The 17669-nt window shown below is 37.9% G+C and overlaps 2 protein-coding genes across 4 annotated transcripts; one reads left to right on the top strand and one right to left on the bottom strand.

Moving 5' to 3' along the window:
• The first annotated feature begins 616 nt into the window (after positions 1-616).
• Positions 617-11243, top strand: LOC107803983 (pentatricopeptide repeat-containing protein At1g30610, chloroplastic). Its single transcript, XM_016627784.2, has 9 exons — positions 617-1378; positions 1561-1752; positions 2340-2421; positions 2548-2739; positions 3496-3609; positions 8518-8608; positions 8688-8845; positions 9875-10306; positions 10750-11243. Exons 1-9 carry the CDS (start codon positions 759-761, stop codon positions 11119-11121), a joined length of 2253 nt encoding a protein of 750 aa, XP_016483270.1. The 5' UTR covers positions 617-758; the 3' UTR covers positions 11122-11243.
• Positions 11244-11504: 261 nt separating this feature from the next.
• On the bottom strand, positions 11505-17057 carry LOC107803984 (UDP-arabinose 4-epimerase 1-like). 3 transcript variants are annotated; one of them, XM_016627785.2, is made up of 12 exons: positions 16917-17056; positions 16596-16706; positions 15806-15979; positions 15378-15502; positions 14779-14892; positions 14554-14661; positions 14378-14469; positions 13689-13830; positions 13487-13581; positions 12556-12685; positions 12085-12229; positions 11505-12004 (listed from the first exon to the last, which is right to left on the bottom strand). In XM_016627785.2, the coding sequence occupies exons 3-12, from the start codon at positions 15864-15866 to the stop codon at positions 11763-11765; spliced, it is 1254 nt and encodes a 417-aa protein (XP_016483271.2). In that variant the 5' UTR covers positions 15867-15979; positions 16596-16706; positions 16917-17056; the 3' UTR covers positions 11505-11762. The 3 variants fall into 3 exon arrangements, with proteins under 3 accessions (XP_016483271.2, XP_016483272.2, XP_016483273.2); XM_016627786.2 differs by having other exon boundaries at positions 16596-16634; positions 16917-17018; XM_016627787.2 differs by lacking the exon at positions 16596-16706 and having other exon boundaries at positions 16917-17057.
• Positions 17058-17669: the final 612 nt, after the last annotated feature.

Below are 17669 nucleotides of genomic sequence, written 5' to 3'. Positions count from 1 at the left end.
CATAGTTATAAATGTCTTAAATCAACTATACTTGAGAGCCAAAACTCTTTGTTGAGAAAATGACAAAAATAGTTTCTTATTTTTGGGGTGGGTCTAAAATAGTCCCTTAAGTATACTTTTGGCATTCTTAATCTTCTAAGTTTGTCAAAAGCAAGCACTTTTAGTTTTCTTCAAATAGTTAAAAAATTATAGTTGTTAAATTTTACAGTATTTGTGAGAGAAAAAACTAACTGGTCCAATCTTTGTAGTTTTTATAAAAATTTGGTATATTTTTTATGCTTGATATAATTTTTCTAAGATGTAGTGTTTGCTGAGTTATTTTTTTATCTATTCCTAGTGCTAAATACAATTATTGTTGATGCAGTTGACAAGGTTTTAATGATATTTTACTGAAGTTGACGATTAAACAATTTTTTCCCCACAATTTGCCATAAATTTAAGAGCTAGAGTTTATTAAATACTTAAGGAGATTAAAAGTGCTCTATTTTGACAAACTTAACAGACCAAATTGCTCATAAGTATACTTGAGGGACTATTTCAAACTAATCCCAAAACACAAGGGACAAATTTTATCATTTTCTCACTCTATGTTCTAATTCCGCCCCGCCTGTTGATCTACATGTATTCGGACCCGATACCGCAAGTGAGACCGTTCTGGCCGGGAAAATCCAATCTTTTTTCCGCAAGCATCCCAAGGACCAAACTAGAAAGAGGAAAACGAGAGAAAGGTGCAGCCGTTGATGCGTAGTTGAGTTGAGATGGTGGCAATTATCTTGACAGAAGCTCTATTTGGAGCTTCTTCTTCTTGTACTGATTTCAATGGAGTTTTTGGTTCAAATTACCTCCGTTGCCCTTGTTTTTCATCAAGATTTTCTCTTTCTGATACACCCTTTTCGGAAATTTCTCTAGGTAACAAAAGGGTGAAGAAGCAGAAGAGAATTCTGGGTGTTGGCATACTTTCTTGTAGCTTAGGTAATGGGATAGTTGATAAAGAAGAGCTTGAATTCAAGCCTTCATTTGATGAGTATTTGAAAGCCATGGAGTCTTTAAAGGAAAAGAAAAAGAGTGATAGTGTTATTAGAAGAAAGAAAGGCGAAGAAGAAAAGGGTAAATTTGGGAAGTCTGTGGTGAAGAAATGTGTAGAAAGTTCTGATGTTGTGGAGAAACGTGAAGGAGTTGGAGCTGTGGAAGAAAAGGGTAGTGGTGGGAAATTGGAATTTAGAAAGGTGGTGATTGAGAAAAGAGAGAGCATAAGTAAAGCAAAGCATGTTGATGAGATGGACAGAGCTGCTTTTAAGTCGATGGATGATGATGCTTATGATAAGCCAAGAGTTACTAAGGCAGACATGGAACAGAGAATCCAAAGGCTTGCAAAGTGGTGAGTTATTCCTTGTTTTGCACTGTAGAAAAATAAAGGGCTAATGCTTATCACTGAAAAAAAGAAGGAAGTATGAATGACTAATTCAGTTATTAAAGATACGCTAATATTGCTAAACAGTTGGTAGTTTATCAGAAAATTCCTATTTTTCTGACTTGTAGTAAAATATTTTACTCTTACAGTCTAAATGGTGCAGACATTGACATGCCTGAGTGGATGTTCTCTAAAATGATGCGAAGTGCTCAGATTAGATTCTCTGATCACTCTATCTTGAGGATTATCCAAATATTGGGTAGATTGGGAAATTGGAGACGGGTGCTGCAAGTCATTGAGTGGCTTTGTTCACGTGAACGCTTCAAGTCACACAAGTTAAGGTATCTTTTCTATGATCATTTCTCCCACTTCTCGATAGTGCAATGTCTTAGTGATTCCTGAAATATGTTTGTATATTCTTGAATTTGGGATTGAGGTATAGTTGATTGATTTAGATGTGGCACTGATGCTTACTTTACAGTTAGCTATGTATTGTGATGTTCTCATAATCACTTTCATATATGTGAAAAAGTGAAATGCTGGTGCTTCCTATCTATAATTTGTCGGTGTGTTTGTTTTTGCTGTGGTTTGCAGATATAGAAAATAAATCAAACATATACCACAACAAAAACAAACGCTGACTAATTATAGATGGGAAGCACCGGTGTTTCACTTTTTCCCATGGATTTGCTACTTCCTTTAAATGTATCTTTGAAAGCACTGTACATAAAACTCTCAAAACTTATCCTGGGAACCTACCATGGACTAGATCTATTAAATTCCTCTTTGAACCTTCTGAAATTGATCGAAGTTATGATTTATATTTTTGGTGGCACATCCTTCCTATCCATCTTCTGGTAGGTCTAGGGTCAAAGTCCTTAATGGGAAATTGATGGTGATGGACCCTTTGATTAAATTCTATTGCAAGATATATTTACACGGCTGCACTGGATGCATTGGGGAAGGCGAGGAGGCCAGTGGAAGCACTAAACTTGTTTCGTGCAATGCAGGTAAGACATGTAAACTTTGTTTTCATCACTTCGTCTCTCCTTTAATCAGTAGTCCTGTGTCCTATTGAGAGCAAAAGGTTGTGTGATATGTAACTAATACATCCAACCTCAACTTTTCCCCCCCAGGAACACATATCATCGTATCCAGACCTTGTGGCTTACCATTGTATTGCTGTCACTCTTGGACAAGCAGGACATATGAAGGAACTTTTTGACGTCATCGATACCATGCAATCACCACCCAAAAAGAAATTCAAGACTAATATTATTGAGAAGTTTGATCCACGACTTGAGCCGGATGTTGTCATCTATAACGCTGTAAGTAATAAAAGGGTGGGCCAAATATGGGGGACTATTCTTGGTTAAATGCACTTGTGGCTCAGAGCCATGTTGTTTCACCATCATGCTGGGAACGTCTGCTGCTCAGTAAAGACTGAGAATTTAGTGTCTTCCCAATTAAGAAAAAGATATTTGAGACAGACACAAGAAAAACCAAGCAGAATTAGAAACCAAATGAGAAAAAAGAAGCTCAGTATGGCATTGGAATTTGTTGTTTTATCTGGGAAATATTACTGATGATCGATATCTAAATGGCTAATGCATCAGTCATTTTCCCCTTTTATTCAGTAAATTATGCATATTTACTTTTCCTATATAAGCCAGGCGTCAAAATTTGAAGCAATCATTTTAACCCAGTGCTATTGTGCGCTGTATGCTGAACTTGTTTTGGTAAAATATATCTCCTTGACGAAGTTCGTTTCTGAGTTATAAACTCCTCAGGTAAATAAATACATATTATAAGGACTTGGCTGCTGAATTCAATTATTAACTGAAAGGAGAGGGAACAATCATGAAGTTACACCCCAAAGCTATGCTGAGCCCTTCCTAATGATCTGTATAGTTTTGGTTGAATTACTTGTGTAAATTTTGTTCGATGCATAAACATGCTGCAATTAAATTCCGCTGAAAGTCAGTATATTTCAATTTTGTTCAATTAAAGCCCTTCCTAGTCAGCAGATTTCAATTTGGTTAAGATGCCACCTTTGTGAGAAGTTTTTTTCTCTTTGCTTGTAGGTGCTAAATGCCTGTGGTCGCCGTAAAAGCTGGGAGGGTGCCTTTTGGGTGCTACAACAGTTAAAGCTCCGGGACCAGCAGCCTTCAGTAACAACATATGGATTAGTCATGGAGGTAATTATCCTTTTCTTTTCTTTTCCCCTTTTCCATAGGTGTTTAGTGTGGGAGTGACATAGTTGAGAAGCCTATTCAGCCTTCGCTCTTTTCCTATTTTCTCTCTTCACAAGGAGTCACTTCCACCTAATTAGCTTTCAATCAGCTTTGTTCCTATGGGAGGAGGTTTCCTGACATTTATTGGGAAATACTCACACGAATCCTCATGTTTTGTGTAACCATTGATATCTAGCATTAATTGTGGTGTGTGCTGGCATTGAGATGGGAAACTACACTTCTACATTTTTCTTCTTTTAATGTGATTCCTGACCTCATCAAGGACTAAAGAAAAAAGAAAGTACAAGATGACAAGATGTGTTTGGAGTAGCGGAGAGCTTCGAGGTGATATATATCCATAAAATCAGAAGATTCATTATCTATTTTTTCCCTTTGCCCTGGGTTCTCTCTTAACTCAAGGAACCAGAGTCATGTTACACCTATGTGCCATAATGATATTAATAGCCAAGTCCCTTAAGCTCCAAAAGGCGATCCTTCAGCTCGAAGGTTCTTGGATATCCATTTTTTAAGGAAATTAGAGGATCAAGCTTTTGTGAAGTATGTTCAAAGGCCTTTACACATGAAATTTCCAACTACAACTTGACTTTTGGAAAAGATTACAACGAATCAATTTAATATTGACTGTATTTAGAAAAACTGTGGTCAACAATGTATCCGACTTCTTCTGATGATGATTTTTTCATGATATACACCTTTTGTGCTTTAACTTTTTGTCAATATTATGATTGGAAATTAGAAAAGAGAGAATAACCTGTAGCATATTGCATATCCCAACAGAGGAGAAAAAAAGAGAGGAGAGAACCCTATAGCATAGCCATCTGTTAAGTAGTTAGTCATGTATAGTGTCCCACATCGGGAAGTAGATACCTATTATTATTTAATCACGGTATATAAGTAGGGTTGTACAACACTTTAATTAATTAATAAGATTTTTCTCTCGTGCATTCTCACATGGTACCAGAGCTTCGGTAAGAAAAGATCGATGTGCATCATTCCAGCGACATCCGGGAAGAAAGAACTCAGTCACCGTGCAATTTTTCAATGACCGAAGTGACTGTTTGCGTCAAAGTCACTATTTATCAGTGTTGTGAACAAACCAACGCCACCACAAGGTTCGTCGTAGTCCCGCGACCAAACCCCAGAAAATCCCACCGTAAAACTCATAGCCACGCGCCCTCACGCGCCGGGCAGAGTCCAAATTTTCCGGCGAGATATGTGCACGCGTCGGGCGCGTGAGACCCTTACAGCCATTTTCCGACGAACTTCCTTCAGGAAAGCTTATTCGCACAGCAATTCCGAGTCGACCAGTGCTATCCCCGACAACTTTGGACTTTTCCGGCGAGCTACAGTGTTTCCCGGCGTGAACAATGTTTCCGGTGTAAAATAGTGTTCTGTTTTTCTGCTGTGAACAGTGTTTTCGCAGCTATTTCTTCAGTTTTCCCGCCGGAGTTACTGATTTCCACTATTTTAAGTTAACCCTACTACTTTTAGTCAAGATTTTGAGAAATAAATTGTAGCGAAATGGGATCCAATAGTATGAATGGTTGGATGGTTTCTCTACCGGATTATATTGAGTTCCTTCAGTACAAAGCATGTAAACAGACATCTTCAGGGACAAATTCCGTTGTTCAAACGTGCAATAGCGTGACTTGTGTCTCCCAATCTTCATCCTCCGATTCTTGGGTCATTGATTCAGGTGCATCTGATCATATTTCTGGTAATAAATCTCTTTTTACTAGTATTTCGTATTCTCAATCTCTTCCAACAGTCACAATGGTCAATGGGTCTCAAACCATGGCAACTACAATAGGTCCAGTAAGCCCACTTCCTTCCTTACCTTTAGATTCAGTTCTTTATGCTCCCAATAGTCCTTTTAATCTCATAGCCGTTAGTCACTTAGCCAAATCACTTAAATGCGCTGTTCTATTTCTTGATGACCTTGTTTTTATACAGAAACGCAGTACGGGGCGGATCGTTGGTACTGGGCGTGAATCAGATGGACTTTATTTCCTTATCCTTGCAAAATCACATGGACTCACATCTTGTCTTTCTTCAATAACTTGTCAATAACTTGTCTTTATTTCCTTACCTTCTTTGAAACCCAATCATACTTCACAGGTCCAGGTAATCACTTAGATATTTCTTAGGTACTACCAGTTTCATCTTTTGGAGATTCAGTCACTATCTCCCATTCATCTTCCTCTACAACTCTAGCTCCACCACCTATAGCTCCAGTTCCATCACCTAGTTCCGTTCAACCTTCTGCAGCTCCACCATTCTTGACTTATCATCGTCGTCCACGTCCAGCATTAGGCCCAGGTGATTCACGTCCTGCATCAGATTCTGCACCTACTGCGGACTTGTCTCCTCTTAGTCAACCAATTGCACTCCGCAAAGGTGTACGATCCACACTTAATCCTAATCCCCATTATGTCGGTTTAAGTTATCATCGTCTGTCATCACCTCATTATGCTTTTATATCATCTTTGTCCATTGTTTCTATCCCTAAGTCTACAGGTGAGGCACTATCTCATCCAGGATGGCGACAAGCTATGATTGAGGAGGTGTCTGCTTTACATGTGAGTGGCACTTGGGAGCATGTTCCTCTTCCTTCAGGTAAGTCTACTGTTGGTTGTCGTTGGGTTTATGCGGTCAAAGTCGGCCCGGATGGCCAGGTTGATCGGCTTAAGACTCGTCTTGTTGCAAAAGAATACACTCAGATTTTTGGGCTTGATTATAGTGACACTTTCTCTCCCGTGGCTAAAGTAGCATATGTTCGTCTCTTTTTGTCCATGACTGTTGTACGTCATTAGTCTCTTTATCAGTTCGACATTAAGAATGCTTTTCTCCACGGTGATCTTGAGGAAGAAGTTTATATGGAGCAACCACCTGGTTTTGTTTCTCAGGGGGAGTCTAGTGGTCTTGTATGCCGATTGCGCAGGTCACTATATGGTTTGAAACAATCCCCTCGAGCCTGGTTTGGTAAGTTCAGCACAGTTATTCAGGAATTCGACATGACTCGTAGTGAAGCTGATCACTCTGTGTTTTATCGGCATTCTGCTCCTAATCTGTGTATTTATCTGGTGGTTTATGTTGATGATATTGTTATTACTGGCAATGATCAGGATGGTATTACTAATCTGAAGCAACATCTCTTTCAGCACTTCCAGACTAAGGATCTGGGCAGATTGAAGTATTTTCTAGGTATTGAGATCCTTCAGTCTAGCTCAGGTATTGTTATTTTACAGTAGAAGTATGCCTTAGACATTCTTGAGGAGACTGGAATGATGGGCTGCAGACCTGTTGACACTCCTATGGATCCGAATGCTAAGCTTCTGCCTGGACAGGGGGAGCCTCTTAGAGATCCTACGAGATATAGGAGGTTGGTTGGCAAATTGAATTACTTCACAGTGACTATACCTGACATTTCTTTTCCGGTGAGTGTTGTAAGTCAGTTTATGGATTCTCCCTGTGATAGTCACTGGGATGCAGTTGTTCGCATTTTTCGGTATATAAAGTCAACTCAAGGCAAAGGGTTACTATTCGAGGCCACGAGCAGATTGTTGGGTACACAGATGTTGATTGGGCAGGATCACCTTGTGATAGACGTTCTACGTCTGGATATTGTACTCTAGTAGGAGGTAATTTGGTCTCTTGGAAGAGTAAGAAACAGAATGTAGTTGCTCGATCTAGCGCCGAAGCCGAATATCGGGCCATGGCTATGGCAACATGTGAGCTAGTTTGGGTCAAGCAGTTGCTCAAGGAGTTGAAGTTCGGAGAAATCAGCAAGATGGAACTAGTGTGTGATAATCAAGCTGCTCTTCATATTGCGTCAAATCCGGTGTTCCATGAGAGGACTAAACACATTGAGATCGACTGTCACTTTGTCAGAGAAAAGATACTCTCGGGAGATATTGTTACAAAGTTTGTAAAGTCGAATGATCAGCTAGCAGATATTTTCACTAAGTCTCTTACTGGTTCTCGTATTAGTTACATCTGTAACAAGCTCGGTACATATGATTTACTAAGTTACTCCGACATGGCAGTTTAGGTGCCGCACCCGTGTCGACACGACACTAGTATGGGTGTGGGTGTGGGTATGGGATCCGTACCAGATCTGGTCAAACAATTTTGGGTACTTTGACCACGACGGACGAAAAAATTCGAGACAATATACAATTTAATTCCCGAAATCAAAACCAAAACTAGGGTAAATTTGAAGAAAATAGCATTCCTTATCTAGGAAATCAATCCTTTACTTATCTATAACTTGAGAATAAAAAAGAAAACCACACTTTACAAGCTATACATAAGTATTCCACAAAATTTCTCATAATTTAGAGATATTTTTATTTTTTTGAATTATTTTTAGCCGGATCCCTGCACCCGTATTGGTACTAGGATTCGTATCCCCGAATCTTAAAATTTACATCTCGAAGGATCCGACCTCTAGATCCGCACCCGTGTCCGAGCAACTTAGATGATTTATATGCACCAGCTTGAGGGGGAGTGTTAAGTAGTTAGTCATGTATAGTGTCCCGCATCGGGAAGTAGATACCTATTATTATGTAATCACTGTATATAAATAGGGTTGTACAACACTTTAACTAATTAATAATATTTTTCTGATTTTCTCCCGTGCATTCTCACACCGTCTAGCTGGGGGCCCTTTGCTCATTCCTTATATTGTTGGCAAATGATATTTTTCTCTCTTTTTTCCTTTTAAATACTTCTGGGCTGGATTGGGGGTAAGGAAGGCCCCTCTAAATGGGATTTAGTGCTTCCCTGGAACATGTTAGTTATTGAAGTTTGTTTTATTTTACCAGTAGCTAAACTGAAGTGTTCTTTCAGGTTATGTTCGAATGTGGCAAATACAATTTGGTGCATGACTTTTTCAAGAAAATGCAGAAGTCATGTATTCCCAATGCTTTAACCTATAAAGGTAACATAGAAATGTGCGCTTACCTGACATGCTGCAAAAGATTCTTTTTGCTGAATTAAGTTGTCTTTGATGCATGTAGTTCTTGTGAGTACTCTTTGGAAGGAAGGAAAAACAGACGAGGCCATATTGGCTGTAGAAGATATGGAAAGACGAGGAATCGTGGGCACTGCCAGTTTGTATTATGACCTTGCTCGTTGCCTTTGTAGTGCGGGGAGGTGTGAAGAGGCTCTGATGCAAGTACGTTTCTTGTATTTAGCTTCCATTCATCTTATTTTGTTCTGCTGTTCTGTTTCAGGATCCTATAAATTATCTTGAGTATTCATATATTCTGTTTGACATCCAATAGAAGGAAGTAATCAATTAATCATGCTTTATTCAAGTTGATGTTTCCGAACTTAAATTATCAGAAGGATTGTTGTGGTAATTGATTCTGTTTTCTGACTATATTAACTTAGAAGGTAAATGCCATTGATTGTAAAGGGTAGCATACATTAGTATGTGAATGCCAATTTACTAATATTATTGTTTATATCAATTGCAAACAAATAATCATAAGCTATCTTTGGACTGCAAAGATACCCATTGGACTGCAATAATCATAAGCTATCTTTGGACTGCAAAGAACCTCAATATTTGCTCAATCCTCATATATTCTAAACCATAACAACTGATTCTCTGTGATTTTCTCAAGTATCTCTGAAATCTGACTACTTCAATAGTAGTGTGTTGAAGAGGTCAATGGTCTGCTGTTCATCAAGAGCTTTATCAGTGTGATGGGAGATCCTATGACTTATCAAGCATTAAAGTCGAATTCCGATGAATCAAGTTAGTGTCCAGAAGGTGGATTTCTTATTTACCTTTTTTCTGGTAGATAGGAATGTATCCTTATCACAACCAATGACCTTGGAGTGTAGACTGGGAGAAAGCGCTACAATATTCGAAATCTAACAAATCAAGAAACCTAACAACATGGAATCTAACCAGGGAAACTATCATTTACAGCCTACAGCTGTGACTGATCTATGGAGAAAATTTGTTGAAAGACCGGAACTAGGCAGTGTAGGGCTTTTGTTTGATTATAAGGAAGGTGTACTCTCAAACAGATAACTTAATTGGTGCATACATGACTTGTCTTACTTGGACGTACTCTCAAACAGATAAATCATTGGTACATAGATGACTTGTCTTGCTTATCTCCAGAAAAACCTTGTGTTGAATACTAACATTTCTTTCCATTTTATTTGGGCATCTTCTACTCGGCAACAGATGGAAAAAATATGCAAAGTTGCTTCCAAGCCTCTAGTGGTGACTTATACTGGTCTACTTCAAGCTTGTCTGGACTCTGGTGACGTTCAGAGTGGAGTATACATCTTTAACCAAATGAACCAGTTTTGCTCCCCAAATTTGGTAACTTACAATATAATGCTAAAAGCTTATCTGGATAATGGGATGTTTGAAGAAGCAAGGCAGTTATTTTTCAAGTTATTGGATAATGGTAACCATATTAGCAGTAAATTGGACAGTAAGGATAAGGTTTTACCAGATGTCTACACATTCAACTTAATGTTGGATGCATACGCTGCTGAGAAAAAGTGGGATGATCTCGGGTTTACCTACTCCCGTATGCTGAAATATGGATACCATTTCAATCCAAAACGTCACATTCAGATAGTACTTGACTCCTGCAGTGCTGGAAAGGTACACTTTCTTGACCCTGTATTCAGTTCTCCTCTGTATCCTCGTCTTTCATGTTTAATACCTCTATCATTCCTAGGAAATTCCCACGTGAAATTTTAATTTAGCCGATTATCTTGTGGACGGTCAAATTCTTGAACAGTTTTCTGTTTTTTTTTTTTTATTTAAATTTGGAAATATGACCATTTTATTAGAGAAAATATTTGCTTAATGGATATCAATTTGGACTTGTTTTAATGTGATGATGGTAGAATCTTACATCTATAATACTTTCTGTTTTTATAACTGTCTGAACTATAACAATGTTAGTTCCATTTTAGAGTATGCTCATTTCTGTTTAAATTTATTTTGTTTTTGTTTTTTGCGGCTGCATATACCCTTGGTTTGTTCATATCGATCTCTGGACAAGGTTAAGAATTATGACTATTCTACACTGACCTTTTCAGGTGGAATTATTAGAAGCAACTTGGAAGGACTTGGCTCAGGCTGATCGGGTTCCACCAGTGCCACTAGTCAAAGAAATGTTCCGTGTGCAGCTGGGGAGAGGCAATTTTTCCACTGCCCTGGCTTGTCTTGCTGATTATCCTTCCTCTGAATCACAGGCATTTTCTGCCAGGTTTTGGATGAAATTTTTCTTGGAAAATTCTGATCGATTATCAGATGGTACTCTTTTCAGATTGCTACAAGAGGTGAGCCCTGTCGTTGCCACAAAGGACAGCAGAATACTTAACAATCTGATGGCTTCTTGTAAAGAGTTTTTAAGAACTCGATCAGCAAAACTTGACAGAGTTCATAGCGAAACAGCTTTAGTTTGTTAATTTCTTAGCCCGAAACATATAAAGAAAAATCATCTTATGCTGTATAATCTGTTCTTGATATACAAACTCGTAGACCTAGCCAGTTTAGCAAATGCTCTATTTGAGTTGGGTCGAGTCGGTAACCAACTGTTCTTTAATCAGCATAGCTGAAATCTATTGGATAGCTCAATCAGAACTTAATTGATTTCAAGTTGGATTGTAGGACCGGACTCTGTCCATATGCAGAATTTCAAATTTACCTAATCTATCACTTAATGGGTTGAGAACCATTGAAGTAGCTTCCATTTCTCCGAAAGAGGAGCAACCATATTATGTACTATGTAGTTAGCTATCTACACAAACAAAAGAATTAAACACACAACAAATTCAACTGGGCACAGATGAGGGACGAAACTATACCTGGCTCGGAACTATTATTGATCTAAATATCTGTTTTACTAAGTACACATAATAATAAATGGGATGAATAGGCTGGCTAATACACAAACCTCTGCTATATATTCACTCTAGATGAATGAATAAATGTAGAATCCCCCTTTAGCTTCCAAAAACCTACTCTAGCAGTACTAATGAATCGACGATAAGTTAAGCTATGTGATGGGATTCATGTCAGCCTTCCACAACGATAAGTTGCCAACGCATTACGAAGACTTGGCCAGAGATGAACCATAACCATTAAGGTGTGACTTCTGCCATCTCCACGCGACTTGCAAACTCTCTTGAAGATCGGTGTGTTTGGCTGTCCAGTTCAGTTCAAGCCTTATCTTAGTTGGATCACTAAATACTTCCGCGTAGTCACCAGGTCGACGGGGAAGGAAGTCAACTTTGATAGGAACCCCAGTGGCCGCCTTGCAAGCCCCCACAAATTCCTTCACTGATCTTCCTGTTGTCGGCGACAGAAGGATGGAATGAAAAACTATACCCCGAGTGAGAAATTGAAACAGATGATAAAGAGTACTTTACCTCTTCCAGTTCCAACGTTGTAGATTCCTACTTTCCCAGGCCTTGCCTTTTCAAGAGCTTTCACATGAGCATCAACTAGATCAGTGACATCGATATAATCCCTAATGCATGTACCGTCTGTTGTCTTATAGTCTGTTCCTCTAACCTGCATGAACAAAACAACTCAGCTCAGAGACAAAGGCAGATCATAACTCTTCATGTTATCATGACACACATTTCAGTTCCTCCTATCCCATATTAAAAGAAATGTGGATAGAACAGACGAATGTTTTTCCTTCGTTTGTTATTGAAGAGTAACATTACCAAGTGAACTTTTTTCATATGAATTTCACTCATCAGAACCAGATACATTTTCTGGTAGACATTGAAGATGCTTAATACATAAAGAAATTTCTGAAAATTCAACAATCACAAGTACATAGATGATAAATAACAAACACACAAGTACAGAGATAGCAATTATTGGCTGACCTTAAGACCAGGTGTGATTCCACGAGCTGCATCAAAACAAGCACCAGATATTCGCCCATGTTCACGAAGTTCAGGCCGGGGAGCTTCTCCTAGTCTTCCCTCTGGATCAGAACCAATCACATTGAAGTACCTGAATTTTCAGAAAACAATTTAGCATTATTCCGACCCATGCCAATTGAGATAAACATAATAAGTCAACCAATAGTTATAACTCGGCCTTTCAACCATCGCTCAAGGGGGTGCTCGTTTAGTGGTTGGCTTGCTCTAAAAATTAGACGAGCAGTAAAGAACAGCTGAAGATGTACTTACTATTAGTTAGTTAACAAATTTGATAACAAGAAAATTAGTGAATGCCAGTTTGCCTGGCAGATAGAAGATAAATGGACATGAAGAAAGCATTAAAAACATGAAAAGGAAAAAAAATCAAGACAAATTTGCACAAACTAACAAGCATGAGTTAGTGGGAGCTCACAAGTGGAGCTCCTACTTAACTCCTAAACACGCGAGATCGTATTCAAACCCAGCCCTTCCCTTCCACCTCATCTGACCCAGAGTCACTTTCCCCAACCAACAACAACAACCCAGTATAATCCCACTAGTGGGGTCTGGGGAGGGCAGTGTGTACGCAGACCTTACCCCTACCCTGGGGTAGAGGCTGTTTCCGATAGACCCTCGGCTTCCTCCCTCCAAGAACTCCCCACCTTGCGCTTGGGGTGACTCGAACTCACAACCTTTTGGTTGGAAGTGGAGGGTGCTCACCACTAGAGCAACCCACTCTTGTCAACCAATATAGAGAAAAAAAAAAAGAAAAAGTTTTCAAAAGACGAACATAGAAATGTATAATAAGTACAAAAAAGCACATCATATAAGAATTGTTACTTCCCATACACTGAAAACAGAGATATATTGGCAAGACGGATCAAACACCTACCTCAAAATCATGACAGCCATGTTTGAGTTCTTATGGAAATCCAAAATAATATCCTCCGCCATTTTCTTCGCTTTTCCATATGGATTAATAGGGAGCTGCAATTTGACAAAAAGACTCAGCTATTGCTTACCAATGACGTAACAGATAGGCATTCACACGGTTCTAGTGTACTTGAAGCATATGCACAATTTAAAACACTCACCTGTGGAGTTTCTTCAGTAATGGGCATCTTTTCAGGCTCTCCATATGTCGCACATGTACTAGAGTAAATCAATGTGGGGACTCCATGAGCTGCCATAGCTTCTAAGACAGTGAGGGTATTTGAAGTAATGTTATGATAGTACCTGATTAGCACATGCAGCAGCTCATGAAAATATGAGTTTGAAAGGCAAAGAAACAATTACCAGAGGCATAATCAACTTTATACAGTATAACAACATGGAAATTACACTAAATTTATTCATCAAAGAGACACATTAGATCCTTCAGTTTGATATTTTTAATCCAAACAAGTTGGAGAAAAATGATTGAAATTCAGTTCCTTAAACAAATGGCACTTTTCCCGTTTTCCGATGACAGTGCTACTAAACTTACAAAGGCGCTAACAGAACTCATGTGAATTCACATACATTTCAAAGTAGTAATGTTAGCCTTAATTTGCTTGTATTCAGAGTGAAAGACTAATCAAGGCAGGAAAACATAATGCTACACCAGTGATATACTGGACGCACAACCAGCTTTGACACAGAGATGCAATATCATTACATACTTGATGCTTTGGGTTACCCTGTAAAAGATTTAGTTTTCTCTTCCTCCCTGACATGAAACAAGTGAAACTCTTCGTTTACATGTTATAGTGGAAAGGTTTATAAAAGAATCAACTATACTTACTTTAGAGGATCAAGGGTGCTCTCTCCAACATATGCTACAGCTGCAAAATGCATCACAGCATCAAAAGCATTCTGGGAGAATATCTGGTGCACCTGCTCATTTCGGTTATGGGAATAAGTGAATGCCAAATAACAATAAAATAAAGAAAGGGTAGTTTCAGAACAGCTTCACTGTACCGCTTTTGCATCCCCCAAGTCAGCATATATAAACTGAAGCCTCCCTGGTTCAGGAAATAATTCTTGTAGAATCCTTACAGCTCCTATGTTTCCTCGTGAGAGGTTGTCCTGTCAAATTGGTAAATCATTTTTCTTATGAAGTTCCATACACGTATTAAGTAGAGAAAAGAGTCATTGGAGAATGATTGTCAAAGGGCTATTCACAACTTCAGAAGGGGAAATTACCACTATCGTCACACGGTAAGAGTCTTTGAGAAGTCGTAATGCTGCATGGGAACCAATATAGCCAGCACCTCCGGTGACTAAGACATGAATAACACCTGGTTGATGGCGAGAGAACTAGGAGAAAGCAGCAACAAGAAAAACAAAACACAATGAGTGCAAAGCTTAGAATTAAGTTCAAGCTTAGAAATAAAGATTACAGCATATGAAACTACACAATAACACTAGACACATAATTATATCTGTTCGAATTAAGTTCAAGATTTGAGAAACACTTCCATTTCAAGAATCAACAATATAACAAATTTTAAACAGAGGAAACGAAAATAACTTAAGCAGGCACATGCTTCTGGAGGTTTCTGTTGGAAGATGTCGGTTAAATATTCTTGCTATCTTACAAAAATTAGAACTCAGAAATTATAGGAATAGACAAATGCACTATACAATCATCTCATGTCAAAGAAAATGTACAAAAGAATCCATGACAACAATGACACAGGTTTCTATAGAAAACTCCAAATACCAAACTGTCATTCTAGTCCAAGCATTGCCACAAATCCGAGAAAACAATTAACAAATAAAGAGAAGGATCAGGGAATTACCACGCTTGGGGTATTAAAAGATGGGGACTGCTTGAGCATAAGAATGCATAGTGCTGTTAGCACAGCAGCCATAAGAATTTTACCCACGAAATTGCTCTTCTTCTTTGGATCTGCATAATCCAGGCCTACAATTAACAAAGAAAATTGATGTTTTAGACCCTAAAAAACAAGTATTACTCACAATACTGAAAGAAACGAAAAGACAGCTGACCACATTGTCACACCACCAGCAAAAACATATACAAGGATCAAAATTGAACTGTTGTACATTGGCATCAACTACCAAGATAATACTTCTAAGACTTAACCAAACAGAACTTGTTCAATCGTAAGTATTTACTTGTACCCCAGTGCCATAAAAAACTGGCCAAGAAACAAAATGTAAATAACAAGCAAATGAAATAAACAACTCAAAGAACTTGGCTCACCTCCTAGAGACATAGGTCTATTAGACCTTGTCTGAGTTCTTGTCCTGCCCAAGCCTAGCATTGGAGAAGCAGCTCTTCAATGCCAAATAGGCAAACAATCTAAATAGATAATCCAATTACTTGAAAGTGGTGATCAAGTAAGACCCCTCCTTCTATGTAGAATTGCTTAACAGTCTGCAGCAACAAACATTAAAATTTTACTCTTTGATTATCATCAGTAAAAACTAAAACTTGGATCACTGAAAGTTAGACCAAAAACTAGCTATAAAAACTTAAATAAAACATAGTACAATAAATAAATGGGCCCTCTTTTTAAAGATGGACATAATTATCACATACTCAGCTATGAAGTTTGCAACTACCCCCCCCCCCCCCCCCCACAAAACCCACACACACACACCAAAAAAAAAAAATAAATAAATAAATCTTCCCTTTGGAAATATTACCTACTTGCAGAAAGAGGGGAAAATAGATAGCAAAATAACTAATTTCAAAATTGCCAAAGGATCAGACTTGAAAGCTCAACAAAAAAGCATTTCACTTGAATTCAAAACCTGAATTAAGTAATGAATTTTTCAAGATCTGTTTAGCCCCACATAAAACAAACACACCCCAGAATACCCATAAAAATAACAATCTCCAAAGGGAAAACCTTTTCATTCAGACTTAGAAAAGAAAAAACTCCAAAAGATACAATCTTTTTTCAATTTAGAAGAAAAATCATATACCTGGAGAAAGAAAAAAACATAAATTAAAAAGCGGACGCAAGAATGTCGAGAATGTCTCTAACCTTTCAGTTAAACTGGAAACTTCTGCTAGCTGAAAAAACCTTCAGTTTAAATTTCCAAAATAGGGTATATATCAGAGAGTATATAGTAGAAGGTTTGAATGATCAAGAGATCTGTGAAAAGAAAGAGCCAACCAAAAAGAAGGTTTTTAACAAATATAAATAGAAAGCATTCTTAATTCTTCACACAACAAAAAAGTAAAGAAAACAATCTCTTAAAGAAATTTATATAGGAAGAAGAAGAGTCAAAAGAAGAAGAGGAATTGAGTAGAATCCACGATCATGTTTGGGGAAAATAAGAAAAAAGGTGACAGAGAAACGTACGAAGAGGAAGAAGGTCTCCACTCTCCAGTATTGGTGGTGCTGATGAACACCGTCTTTGGTTTCTTGCGCGTTATTTATTTGTTTATTTATTCCAGCTTTCCTCTTAGCTGCTCCATTTATTTAATTCATTTTGAATTTCCAGAATTTATTTTGATTTCCCAAAAATCAAAATTGAAATAGGTATATGAAGTGAAAGGGGAAAAGCGGAGAAGTGGGGTCCAGTTATTGGTTAGTTCCTCGTGGGCGGACGGAAGAAAGCAAAAGAGAGACGCGGCTGTATTTCGTTTTGTTGTTTATAGGAGTAGTATTTATTATTTTATTTTATGATGCTATGTGAATTTAACAACTCACTAGTACAACTCAAAGTTAAAACCTTGTTTTTCCTTCTCCTATTGACTTTTCTACTAGTGTCAAATTTTCGAATTATTGAATTTATTCGCACTTGTTAGCCGCGGTGTTTGTCGGCCGAGATACAGTGTTTAGTTATTTTAGTTTGATATTTACTGTATTCAATTTTATAAAATATTATATCAATATCATACCTAATTAAATTCAGTATCATTCAATTTTTCGTTTCAATTTCAGTGTATTCGGTCTGTAATATTCTTAAGTAAGGTACTCATAAATATGAAAATAAAAATATTATAACTTAGGTTGTGTTTATTACAAAGGAAAACATTTTTCGGAAAATGTTTTCCAATTTTTCCATGTTTGGTTGGCTTAAAGGTTTTGGAAATATTTTTCTCATGAACT

This window comes from Nicotiana tabacum, chromosome 17 (genome assembly GCF_000715075.1).
Source record: "Nicotiana tabacum cultivar K326 chromosome 17, ASM71507v2, whole genome shotgun sequence".
Taxonomy (NCBI): domain Eukaryota; kingdom Viridiplantae; phylum Streptophyta; class Magnoliopsida; order Solanales; family Solanaceae; genus Nicotiana; species Nicotiana tabacum.
This window is presented reverse-complemented; position numbering and strand designations above follow the sequence as displayed.